Source organism: Xenopus tropicalis, chromosome 8 (assembly GCF_000004195.4).
Source record: "Xenopus tropicalis strain Nigerian chromosome 8, UCB_Xtro_10.0, whole genome shotgun sequence".
Taxonomy (NCBI): Eukaryota; Metazoa; Chordata; class Amphibia; order Anura; family Pipidae; genus Xenopus; species Xenopus tropicalis.
The window spans coordinates 123,566,116-123,579,508 of NC_030684.2; the positions used below are offsets into that span (position 1 = coordinate 123,566,116).

The window sequence follows — 13,393 nt, forward strand, 5'->3', positions numbered from 1 at the left end:
GAGCCCAGTGTCTAAGGAACTTAATGGGTTTTGGAAGACACTCTTCTTTTTTGCTATCAGGTCAATTGTCTTCTGGGCACTTGAAGTTCAGGTAGTAAATGGGTCCTTTGGAATGTAAGCAACCATTTAAGTAATTCCACTGCACTATATTTAAGGAGGATAGGTTTTATTGAGTGACATAGTTATACAGGGTTGAAAAAAGACCAGAGTCCATCAAGTTCAACCCTTCCAAGTCAACCCAGCACACACAACCTATACTTACCTATCTATACAAACATTAATACTAACTGTAGATATTAGTACAGGTATAGGACCCATTATCCAGAATACTTGGGACCAAGGGTATTCCAGATAAGGGGTCTTTCCATAATTTGTAACGCCGTACCTTAAGTCTACGAAAAAAACAATAAAACATTAATTAAACCCAATAGGATTGTTTTGCATACAATAAGTAATACTTATATCTTAGCTGGAGTCAAGTACAAGGTACTGTTTTATTACTACAAGGATAAAGGAAATCATTTGTAAAATTCTGAATTATTTCATTAAAATGGAGTCTATGGGAGACGGTCGTTCGATAATTCAGAGCTTTCTGGATAACGGCTTTCCAGATAACGGATCCCATACCTGTATCACAATAGCCTTAGATACTATGCTTGTTCAAGAACTCAGCCAGGCGCCTCTTATAGGCATTAACAGAATCTGCCATTTCAACATCTCTAGGAAGGGCATTCCCCAACCTTACTGCCCTCACCATGAAAAACCATAGACCTCTTAGTTCCTCTTATCTAAAGGGGTGACCTCTGGTGCGCTGATTGTTTTTATGGGAAAAAAGAAACCCCCCCCATCTGCTTATAATCCCCTCTAATGTACTTGTACAGAGTAATCATGTCCCCTCGCAAGCGCCTCTTTTCCAGAGAAAACAACCTCAACCTCGACAGTCTAACCTCATAGTTTAACCCTTCCATCCCCTTTACCAGTTCAGTTGCAGTCTCTGCACTCTCTCCAGCTCATTAATATCCTTCTTAAGGACTGGAGCCCAAAACTGCACCGCATACTCAAGGTGAGGCCTTACCAGGGACCTATAAAGGGGCAAAATTATGTTCTCATCCCTTGAGTCAATGCCCTTTTTTCTACAAGACAGCACTTTATATGCTTTAGTAGCCACAGAATGACACTGCCTGGAATTAGACAACTTGTTATCTACAAAAACCCCTAGATCCTTCTCCATGAAGGATACCCCCAATAAACTACCATTAAGTAGATAGTTCACGTTTATATTATTTTAGAAAATGTTCCATTTACCACCACTCTTTGTACTCTATCCTTTAGTCAGTTCTCTATCCAATTAAAATATTATGTTCTAGGCCAATTTTCCTCATTTTGGTCATTAACCTTCTGTGAGGTACTGTATCAAACGCTTTAGCAAAGTCCAAGTAGATGACATCAACTGCCATTCCAGCATCGAGGTTCCTACTCACCTCCTCATAAAAGGCGACTAAATTAGTCTGGCAAGATCTGTTACGCATAAAACCATGCGGGCACAAACTAATAGTATTGTAAACTGCAATGTATTCAAGTACCCTATCCCTTATTACCCCTTCCAAAAGTTTTCCTTCTACTGATGTCAGACTAACAGGCCTATAGTTTTCAGGCTGAGAATGGGATCCCTTTTTATATAGGTATAAAAGGGTAAGTTACTTTTATTAAAAACATGAGATATAGCAGTTAGCACGTATCATGTTTTATTCTTCAAACAGCATAATGCAATACATCTTTAAACCAGAAACACTTAACTTGGATAAAATCAACACATTACATGAAAATAAACATTTGCATCTCTGGACACAACCCGTTATATAGGAGTCCTTATTTTAGAATTCTATATACCATGTATCCTGTCAAAATATACTGTATGTGTAAGCTGCCCATAGTCATAATCATGTCTCCTAGCACCTAGGATTTCTTCTTGTGATATATTCTTTGCTGTTCATTTCTGGGTGCAGTAATATTATATAACATTTTGGGGAAAACACACAAACAAGAAGTCCGGCACTTGAAGATACAATGGCAAATATTTCTACTGCCACTGTCTGTTTCCCCTTGGTACTGAGATAAGCAGGTATAAATGTCACCCAAACACTGGCAAATACCAACATACTGAATGTAATGAACTTGGTCTCATTAAATGTGTCAGGGAGCTTCCTAGCCATAAAGGCAACAAATAAACTAACAGAAGCTAAGAGACCCATGTACCCCAAGACAGAAGCAAATAACACCCTGGACCCTTCATTGCACTCAATCACTATTATTCCTATTTCTGCTGCCATATTGAACTCTGCAAATGGAGCTGCTTGAGCCAACCAAACAATACACAGAATTATCTGAATCACTGTGCATACAGGGACAATATAGACAGGTATTCTGAAACCTACCAATTTATTCATTTTACTGTTTGGATTTGTAGCACTAAATATCATTACGACAGTGATAGTCTTTGCTAATATGGCAGAAACACAAAGTGAAAAAATGACAGCAAACATGACCTGGCGTATCATGCACATTATCTGGTTGGGTCTGCCAATGAATGCCAAGGGACAAAGGAAACCAACCATGAGGGAGATGAGAAGTAGGTAACTGAGATCTCTGTTATTTGCCTTTACTATGGGAGTTTTCCGTTTTATTATGAACAAGCAAAACACAGAAAATGTGAGGAGACAAAACAAGACTGAAATACAAGCTAAAGCAGAGCCCAGAGCTTCTTCATAAGAAAGGAACTTAATGGGTTTTGGTAGGCACTCTTCTTTTCTGCTATCAGGCCATTTGTCTTCTGGGCACTTGAGACATTCACTGTCATCTAGAATAACAGAAACAATATGTTATTTAGGAAAACAAGGGACATCACTGGCTTTGACTGACACCTTTTTCTTTGTCTTTAGCTCTATGAACTACTATTATACAATATGAACTACACACAGTTTTTTTATTAAGTCCCCTACTATCAGTATATGACTGGACCATGGAGGAAATTAACTTTCTGGATCTGAGGATTTCTGTTGCTTATAGAAAGATAAGAAAGGGGCTATAGAAAGAGCAAAGACATGAATAATTTACTACATATAGAAAGCTTTATGGCCAAGAGTCGTTAGCCATCCCAAAGGTCAGTTTATCTATCTGAAAAGCAGTTCATTTGACCAGCAAGACTATGACAATGCTTAAGCAGGATTTTCACAACGATTATTAGCTACAAGGGCTAATTTACAAAGATAGATGCTAAATTACAGTAGTATATTTGTATAGCAACTAATCAGCAATTAGTGTAGTTCAATCAGATATCTGATGAGTTGCTCTGGGCAACTGCACCGGTACACTCTAGCCCCTGTCTTTGTAAATCAGACCAAAAGGTTAAAAGCCTTGATTCATAGATATTCCTCATTTAGAATACAGATACATACAGTAGAGGAAAGTTATTTGCTACTAAAAGCAGCTTTTAGACAAAAAGCAAGAAAGCTCAACACAAGTGCATGCAAGCCCAGCAGCAGTGGGGGTCCTACCCCATAGGGCAGTGGTAAGTACAGGGCCCTGTTGTAGCCTGCACACACACACTGCAGGTAGTGTTGCATTAATGGAACTAATGCAGGACCCCTCAACAGTCCTTCTACCTTTATATCATGCTGCAAAGTACTATATACACATCAGATGCAGGTAGTAAATGAATTCTTCTGTATTTAAGCAACCATTTAAGGCTAAGCCATTCCAGTGCACCATATTTAAATAAGCAAGGTTCTATCATTGAGTGATGTACCTATTTTGACATGTTAAAGACTAAAGTGAGTAACCCACTGCCATTTTGTTGATTATATCTTGATAGATTGTATGATTTTTTAGGTAGGAATTACATTCACACCTGGTATTGCAACTCCTTGATCTTATGCAATCAACAAGTAGTTTAGTTCAATCAGTTGCAATGAGTTGCTCTGGGAAACTGCGCTGGTACACTTTAGTGCCTGTCTTTGTAAATCAGACCCAGTGGGTATGAGCCTAGAATCATAGATATTGCTCATTTAAGATACTGATAAATACACTACGGGAAGTTATTTGCTACTAAAGTACACTCACAGACTAAAGGTGGCCATACACCTTACAATTATGATCTTTCCTGCAACCATTAGTCACAGGAAAGATCGTTCGTTCCCTCCACTAAAGGCCCCCATACACGGGCCGATAGAAGCTGCCGATATTGGTCCCTTGGACCGATTCGGCAGCTAATCGGCATGTGTATGGGCAGAAACGAGCGGCCTGGCCGACCGATATCTGGCCTGAAATTGGCCAGGTTAGAAAATCCAGTCGGATCGGGGACCGCATCGGCTCGTTGATGCGGTCCCCGAACCGACTGCCCATGGCCGCAAATGTAATCCGATCGTTTGGCCCCAGGGCCAAACGATCAGATTATTTTTTTTTTTAAAGCAACTTGCTACCCGATATTGCCCACCTGTAGGTGGGGATATCGGGTAAAGATCCGCTCGCTTGGCGACATTGCCAAGCGAGCGGATCTTATAGTGTATGGGGACCTTAACGCTCAGAGCTGAATCGTCAGATATGGAGGTAGAAACAATAGGGTTTCTACCTCCACCTAAGGATTCTGCCCTAAATGCAGATTTTGCTCAGGCGCCTTCAACAGTATGCATTTGACTCAGGTCACCATGCCATAATGGTGATGAAAAGAATAACTGGTAACTGCAATATGAAGGGAAATGGACCAAGGAAGTGTAATGTTTGATACGATTCTAAGCTAAAGTAGGTTGTTTATTTCAGGCTGTTTTATTTATATATGTTTTAATCCCTATACATGATATGTAATGACAGACATCTAAACTCCTTTCATCATCAGTTTAACTCAGACCAGATTAGAATACTTCACCTTTAGTGACAAAGGGTAGGTGTGAAAGATAGATGCTACCAAAGGCTTTGATGGGTTGAATTATTGCAGATAGAGTTACCCAGTTGTGAACATTCTAAAGATGGTGGTTATAGAAATAATTTCCCGGATTTACACATGGTCACATAGTACAGTAATGCTAAACCAGTAGGTGAAAAGACCTGGAGACATAACAATTATACTTCCCGTTCTTCAAGTTCATCACGCCCACTACTCATGAGTATACACAACAAAATGCAGACAGTGCTCTGTTCATAGGGGGAAACAATTTAGGATATCCACACAGATAGGGACATCCCATCCCAAAGCTACCATTTCCATAGGTTTTCCATAAATTACTTATATCTTTAACTTTCTTTTCTAGTAGGATGGGGTTGTAGGGCTGCTGGTTGGCATGAATAAAATGAAATAATGAACATTACAAACCATTTGGGTTGAGAATCTCTCCTTCAGAACATGGCAGACAATCAAAGCAGCAGATCTTCTGCCCTTGAATTGCAGCTCTTCTGTAGCCTGTGGGACATAGATCACTGCAGATGGAGACAGGGACCTATAAGAACAACTGAAGTTGATGAGCTATCCATTTTTCTTAATACATTGCTATGAATTAACAGGTTTTTCAATGAGGTGTCAGTTGGGGGGAAATCGTGAAAGTGGAGACAGCATTTTTTTGCAGTAAAAGTGGTGTAAATAAAATCTCCAGATTTCCAAACAGGAATCTGCCAAAAGACTGACGTAACCACCACTTTTTTTGCTGAAAGAAAGACAGTTTATGGATACTTTTTGTTAAGTCATTAAAAATGACAAAAACGGAGAAGAAAAAGACAATTTTAATAACTTATTTTTCCAACATTTTTTAAATGGAGCAAAGCTCAGTGTAACACTTCCCTCTGACCTCAGGTCTGCAATGTTTCCTTTAATTTCCATGCAGCCCTATTTCAGTTGCAGTATAGGTGGCTGATAGCTATTCACAGGGATTAGCAGTCTATTGTCTGGGTACACAACCTACTTTCTGGCTAACCCTAGCATAGCAATAGGTGTAAAAAGCTTAATTAGCATTTTTATAAACAAGTAAAAAAAAAAAGAAAGTGTATTTTATACAATTTTAGATATAAAAGTAGCTTATTGCCAACATAAAATATTTAAAAACCATGTTTTTATCTCACATTTGCATTATTTTTCTAGTGTTTCCTTAATGAATGGGGCAATATTAGCATTTGGAGTTAATATATATTATAATTTTAGATTAAGTACAGGTATGGGATCCCTTATCCGGAAACCCGTTATCCAGAAAGCTCCAAATTACGGAAAGCCTGTCTCCCATAGACTCCATTTTAATGAAATAATTCAGAATTTTAAAACCGATTTCCTTTTGATCTGTAGTAATAAAACCGTACCTTGTAATTGATCCCAACTAAGATATAATTACCCCTTATTGGGGCAGAACAGCCCTATTGGGTTTATTTAATGGTTAAATGATTCCCTTTTCTCTGTAATAATAAAACAGTACCTGTACTTGATCCCAACTAAGATATAATTACCCCTTATTGGGGGCAGAACAGCCCTATTGGGTTTATTTAATGGTTAAATGATTCCCTTTTCTGTAATAATAAAACAGTACCTGTACTTGATCCCAACTAAGATATAATTACCCCTTATTGGGGGCAGAACAGCCCTATTGGGTTTATTTCATGGTTAAATGATTCCCTTTTCTCTGTAATAATAAAACAGTACCTGTACTTGATCCCAACTAAGATATAATTACCCCTTATTGGATGCAAAACAATCCTATTGGGTTTAATTAATGTTTTATTGATTTTTTAGCAGACTTAAGGTATAAAGATCCAAATTACGGAAAGACCCCTTATCCGGAATACCCTTGGTCCCGTGCATTCTGGATAACGGGTCCCATACCTGTACTCGATTTGGTACTCTCTCCCAAACATGTTACTGACACTTGGCCAAACCTATCTGTGCCCCCATAGCATGTCCAGAACTACAGAGCCACTCAGCAGGTCAGGCCCCAATTTAGCTGTGTCACTTCTGTTCCCAGGATCCATCTTGGACTTGGTGATCAAGAAGCATACATACTGGAGGCCAAAGTGGGATCATGGGCTATTTCATATGTTACATTGTCAAATATGGTGTTGTGACTCCTCAGTTCTGGGTGTGCTATGGTTAATTCTCTCCAACGTATCTTATCTAGAATACCCCCAAACAATGTAGGTCTCTATAAAATATATATTGCATAAACCAGCTCATATGTAAAACCCTGCTTCATCTAAATAAACATTTTTTTTATTATAATATAGTTTTTTACTAGTAGGTGCTAATCCTAATTAGAAAAGAATTAAGAGCCACTTCCTGGGATCATAGAATTCACAGGGCACACAAACAAGCCAAGGCACACATACATGCTAGGCCCCATCAGCCAATCAATGGACAGAGTTCTGTACTCTCACACTGCTTCCTGTTACAGTTAGAGCTGCATTTCTTCTGGTCATGTGATCTCTGAGATGCTGGTCAGGTGATCTCTAAGGGAGCACACAGCCCATCAGAAAATGGTGGCTCAAGTGAAACATGTAAAAGGGCAATATGTACTGATATATCAAGATTATTTATCTGTTAGTTAAGCTTTAAGAAATGCAGAAATTTACTGCAAATCCATGCCTGGTGAAAAAATTCGCTCATCACTACTTGCCATGTGTAGCTGGTACCCATGCTTCCACTGTGCTTTACTTTATTGGCCAATAAACAAACAACAGTGAAAGCACTAAAATTAAATTAAATAATTTATCTACTTACTTTACTGTTTCCTGTATTCCATAAAATCTTGTTTAGCTGAATATTTATTTCCTTGCCCTTTGGAGCTCCGGTGTCAATGCTTCCTATATAGACATATCGATTGCTTCCATTAGGGAACAGCTGCCAATTTAGGATATCCACAGAGATAGAGACATCCCCATTCTCATCAAAGAATATCCGTTCCCCTGCCGTGTTCTTGAAGTCAACTCTCTTGATGTAATGAAGCAGCTACAAAAGAAAACATATAGTAAATCCAAGCCAAGCATAATATAAATTTTACTCAGTGTAATCACTTATTCTCTGGATGGCTGTGTTATTTCTATGGATTATTATCCAGTGTGAAAGAATTGAAATTCAATTAGCCACAAACCAGTCTAGCCCATTATATTAATGAGGCTAAGCCCAGAGTTAGTCACTGCTGTCAGGGAAATACATTGCTAAATTGCTAATACAGACCCCCATTGCTAGTACAGACCCCTATATCTGCTAATGTTCCATACTAGCCCTCAAGTGAGTTGTGCTATGAGGAAGATCTGCTAATAGCTCCAATATCAGTATCACTGCCCTCTCTGTCTGTTTATTAAAAAGATTGCACCTAATGTGCTTGGTATCTCTGAGCTGTATCATAGACAAATAGCCTGGTCTGGCAGAAATGGTTTCAAGCAAGAATGCCCACCCTTCTTTTAAGCTAAACCATTATGAAGACCAATGGGATGGTATAATCAGACAATTCCCCGAATCTTTCCCGATGCAGGTTAACATAGCAACATGTCATCAACTTCTAAAGATCAAGTACTGGAGATACACAAGGAATGCTCTCTCATGGTTACATTAGTTATTACTGGAGAACCAATATCCCAGGAATATTACTCACTCAACATACTGATTCCATTATTGACATTAAAGAAAGATATCCCCCAATATGTAATAAAAGGCACAAAGTTTGCCCAGGAACTGTTACACATAACAACCAATAATATGTTTGCTTTGAAACAGATGACCAGTAAATTCTACCTGCTGATTGGTTGCAATGGGTTAATACTCCTGGGCAAACTTAGTGCCTTTTATTCCATAACCCTCTAAGAGCCTAATTTATGAAGCTTTGATATTGATAACAATCGTTTGATTAAAAAACGGGGACATAATAAAGTCTAATGCAGTCACCACCCCCTTTGCTGTTGCTCCCAGAGGCCTCAAAAAAGGTGTCTATTTTTCCATTTCTGGCTTGGAGGCAAGTTTTGGAAGCCCAGAGACACAGTTTACTCCAAGCAGAGCCTCCTGCAGGCCAGCAGTCTATATAGGGGGCAACCAAATAGCCAATCACACAGCTCACAAGTAAAAAAGGTTGGGGATCCCTGGTCTAATGGCTATCTGTGGAGAGTATTTAGAGATTCAGGTGATGCAGAAGCATCAGCCTGAGGTTCAATGTTTAAAACTGCCAGACAATATCAGGATAACTATTCCTGGAAGAGAGTATACATATACACTATGAATATTCAAGCAATCCATTCACTCTACTTGCAGTAATAGTGAGCAACATGGGTGCCACATTCTGTATTTCCCCTCCCAATTCTTATGATCTTATGAATTCTTATGTTATTTATATACATAAATTGGATTGTTTTTATCTACTGTATTTACCTATTTATTCCTTATGCTGCTGTTATGGTGTTTTTTTTGGGGGGGGAGAGATACTTGCCATCTGTAGGTTTATATATGGGAAGTTAAACAGCTGAGCAAGGTGTTATCAGCTTTGGACCAGCAGAAAGGTACATGTGATCTAATCAGACCCTGGCAGTTTCCATTATATGTTAAATAGGGTATCTTTAACACTTTCAAATAAGTTGTGCCTGTTATTTACATACGAATCCCCTTTTATGGCTTTTACTAATAATGAATCGTGGAGCTATTTGTCACCAACATGATTTAAGTATTTATTTTTTCTTTACAAGACATCTAGTTTGTTTCACACAATACACAACCCTCATAAATTTATGTCTGTCAGTATATGGTACCTGCCAAGGCCGGTGGTTATAAATATCAGCACAAGATCCATTCTGGAAAGGCCCTTTCCCTGGGACACAGTTCTTCATCTGGTGCAAAGCATGAGCTACTGCAAAGACTGCATTATGCACTTTGTATGTATATATAAAGTTATAGACATCATATATATTGGGATCAATACTGTCCAGTCTCTCCTCTCCTGTGCACCAAACAATGGCTTCTTTAAGCAGTGCTGGAGATTTATTATTGACTGTATCATTTCCTGGCCAAATACAGTGAAAAGCAGTCTCCCAAAATGTCTTCATGTAAGGATCATCTGGAAATCTGGAAGGATGGATGCTATAAAGAAACTCCTTTAACCCTGGAATTTTCCCAGTTTGAGGTGCTAATCCAAGGCTCCCATTTAAGGTTGTTAAGATGTCAGTCCTAGGGAAGTCAGAGGTAATGGTCCAGCCTGAGGTTCCCACCCACACTTTGTTAGTGATATTGTGAAAAGAAGCCTGTTCCATTAGAGATACAAGGTTTTCTGTGGTGCAAAATAAAACTATAACTGTTGCTTTGGACTTTTTAACAACATCAACAATGCGGAGAACAGAGTTCATGGAGGGGAATATAGGAAGTATCTCTTGAAATGCAATACATCCGCCATTTTTCTCATACTCTCTTGTTGCTATTTGAAGACTCGTTCTGCCCAAGTCATTATCTGAAACTATTATCCCCACCCAGGTCCAGTTGAAATATTTCAATAAGTCAACAATATTAAAACATGCATAATAACTGTTATGTATTGTCCTGAGGAAGGATGGGAACTGTGTTTTATCACTCAGTGAAGGCGAAGCTGAAGCATAGCTAACCTGATAAATGATAATAAAAAATCAGATACAATTCTGCTATTTTATTTTGCACATACAATACATAGTCACATGCATTGCATTTTTGTTACTCAGAAAACCGCCATGGCCTAAAGATTAAAGTGTGCCGTAGGCCACCCACATGATGATTTTCTGTGAGTTTACACCTGATGGAGGTGGCTTAAGGCACACTCTACTCTTTTGCAAGCAACGAATCCAAACCCGCACTCCCTCAGCCCTCCAACGAAAACTCACCGCTCGGTGCACAATGCTAGAGAGGGATCGGCACCCTCCCCACAGACTCCAAACAAGCAAATAGCAACGGCACTCAAAAGCTACATACGGGCCTTGCCCTTAAAAAATCCTTTATTGCGGAAATGCAACGTTTCGAGGCTAGGACAGCCCCTTGACAAAGGGGCTGTCCTAGCCTCGAAACGTTGCATTTCCGCAATAAAGGATTTTTTAAGGGCAAGGCCCGTATGTAGCTCTTGAGTGTCGTTGCTATTTGCTTGTTTACACTCTACTCTTTTGGCCATGGTGGTTTTCTGAGTAATCCTATGGTGGTTTCCTAGTCCTGTGGTCTTGTTTTTCAAACATGGTTTGATATGGTCTGGTTTCAACTGTGCTTTCCACAAATAACCTCAACTCTTTAACAGTATTGACAACATTGGTTACACTAGTTTTGGACCTTTACACACTTTCACTATTATTTTACATTAACATTCTAACACTGGTTACTGGTGGAACTTTGAATGTTTGCACTTTTCCTCATGTCTGGTCATTATAATGCAAGTGCTTTTTGCTTATTGGGTCACAGTGTTGTCTGTGTATAGGGGTCTCCATGGTTACAATAGCCTTATGGCACCATTTCACTTTGTGTATTTAAGTGTTTGGTATGGTAGGGGTCTGTTGGTTTGTTCCTGAGAAAGAGCACAGCTAGTGCTCGAAACATTGGAATTTTCTAAATAAAAGCCTTTTCTTTTTGAGAAGTTCCTGGGAGTGCGGTACTTTTTTCCTTTATGCAGAAGAATGGCACTCACACGATTTGCTGAATTAGTCTAGCAAAGATTTATTTTGCTCAATATTTAGGTCCTCCACAGGGACCTTCACTGGGAATCAAACAGTTCAACCAAAATATTGAGCAAAATAAATCTTTGGAAGACTAATTCAGCAAATACTGTGAGTGCCATTCTTCTGCATTGTTTATATTGTTGTGCAGCTCAGACCCAAAGGTAAAGGAACTGTTTATGGTGTGCACTTTACATCTAAAAAGCAGGTTCAAAGGTTTATTAACAATATACTTTTTATCTCCATGAAAGTAATTACATACCTGTGGATATCTGTACAATCCCAAGATCCTGGCGATAGGTATTGAGGCCTTAGAGAGCATATCACCAATTATAGCCAATGGCATACTATGCTTGTTGCAGTTAAAATTTGGAACAGTGTTTTTTCTTCCTGATAAAATCCATTTTGTACCAGTTAATGATTTTAGTTCATTATAGCAAGAATCATAGAGTTTGAAGCCCAGTGTTACATTGGGCAGAAGATTATCTGAGGCATTAATTTCCAGTATGGCATACACCATGGCAAGGAGAAACCGGTAATATCTGATGTGAAACCTTCAGAAAAAAAATCATTCACAGCTTAAAATTGTGTTCAATGGACTTGGATACTGACCTCAGAATTGTAGATGTTTTCCCATGTCTACAGAAATGCAGAAATGGCATGTATTGCCATTTTCTCTGCCGGCACAACAAACGCCAAATATGCTATTAGCCTTAGGAAACTGGGCATGCTTAGCTCAACTTTTTAGGCTCTAGACTTCACTTTTCACAGCATGCAAATGATTAGGGACCTATTTATTATGCCATGTAAAATGACATTTGAAAAAAATGGCAATTGTGAAACATGGAAATTTGCCGCGAATCCATGCCTGATGAATTATTTCGCCCATCACTAGAGGCAATTTTTGTCGAAGTTTCTTACACCGCATAATAATTCTGCTCCTAGTGTAAATGAACAGGTGGTCTTAGCCAGCACTGCATCATAGGGATGTAGATGGGTTATTGGTTGCTTTGTATGTATTTGTGTATGTTCAATGTATAAACCCACTTATTGTACATCCTGTGGAATATGTTGGAGTTTTATAAATACATGATAATAATAATAATCATCATCATGATCATACATGTGCTTTGCCCTACACAATAACGAAAAAGCAGTGTGAAAAGCAGATTTATTTTCAATCTCTGTACATTAATTATACAGGTCTAGGATCTGTTATCCGGAAACCTGTTTTTATAAGTTCCAAATTAAGACCATCTCTCTTAAACTGCATTATAAGTAAATAATTCTAATTTTTAAAAATGATTTCCTTTTTCTTCTTTAATGCTAAATTAGCACCTTGTACTTGATCCCAATTAAGATATAATTCATACTTATTGGTACAAAACAATCCTCTTGGGTTTAATTAATGTTAAAAAAAATTTCAGTAGACTAGGTATGGAGATCCCAATTATGGAAAGAGCCCTTAGAAAACCCCAGGTGTCCTAGCATTCTGGTTAACAGGTCCCATACCTGTGTTATAATACTCATGTGGAGATTTGTGAGGGCATTAAAATCTGTAATTACTTTCCCATCTGTTATAGTGCAGACAGTAGCTACAGGGCCTACCTACCACACTTTAAACATTACGTTTAACTCACTATTAGACCTACCAGATTACTTGGGGGTAGGAGGCAAAGAGAGCATATAATATATAAAGTGCCAGCTTTGTACTCTGACATACGCT

General features: G+C 38.6%; 1 protein-coding gene across 1 annotated transcript; it reads right to left on the minus strand.

The window, feature by feature from the left end:
• Positions 1–1,906: 1,906 nt before the first annotated feature.
• LOC100497166 (extracellular calcium-sensing receptor) lies at positions 1,907–11,989 on the minus strand. The gene is made up of 5 exons (XM_031891755.1): positions 11,930–11,989; positions 9,760–10,602; positions 7,745–7,972; positions 5,366–5,489; positions 1,907–2,857 (listed from the first exon to the last, which is right to left on the minus strand). The coding sequence occupies exons 1-5, from the start codon at positions 11,987–11,989 to the stop codon at positions 1,950–1,952; spliced, it is 2,163 nt and encodes a 720-aa protein (XP_031747615.1). The 3' UTR covers positions 1,907–1,949.
• Between the last annotated feature and the right edge of the window lie 1,404 nt (positions 11,990–13,393).

What these genes read in the sequence shown, in the direction of transcription:
- LOC100497166 (XM_031891755.1), bottom strand. Translation starts at nt 11,989, where the DNA reads ATGCTCTCTAAGGCCTCAATACCTATCGCCAGGATCTTGGGATTGTAC. An exon ending in GATTGTACAGATATCCACAG is followed by an intron (nt 10,603 to 11,929) that starts GTATGTAATTAC and finishes ATCATTTATCAG; the next exon opens with GTTAGCTATGCTTCAGCTTC. An exon ending in GGAATACAGGAAACAGTAAA is followed by an intron (nt 5,490 to 7,744) that starts GTAAGTAGATAA and finishes TTGTTCTTATAG; the next exon opens with GTCCCTGTCTCCATCTGCAG.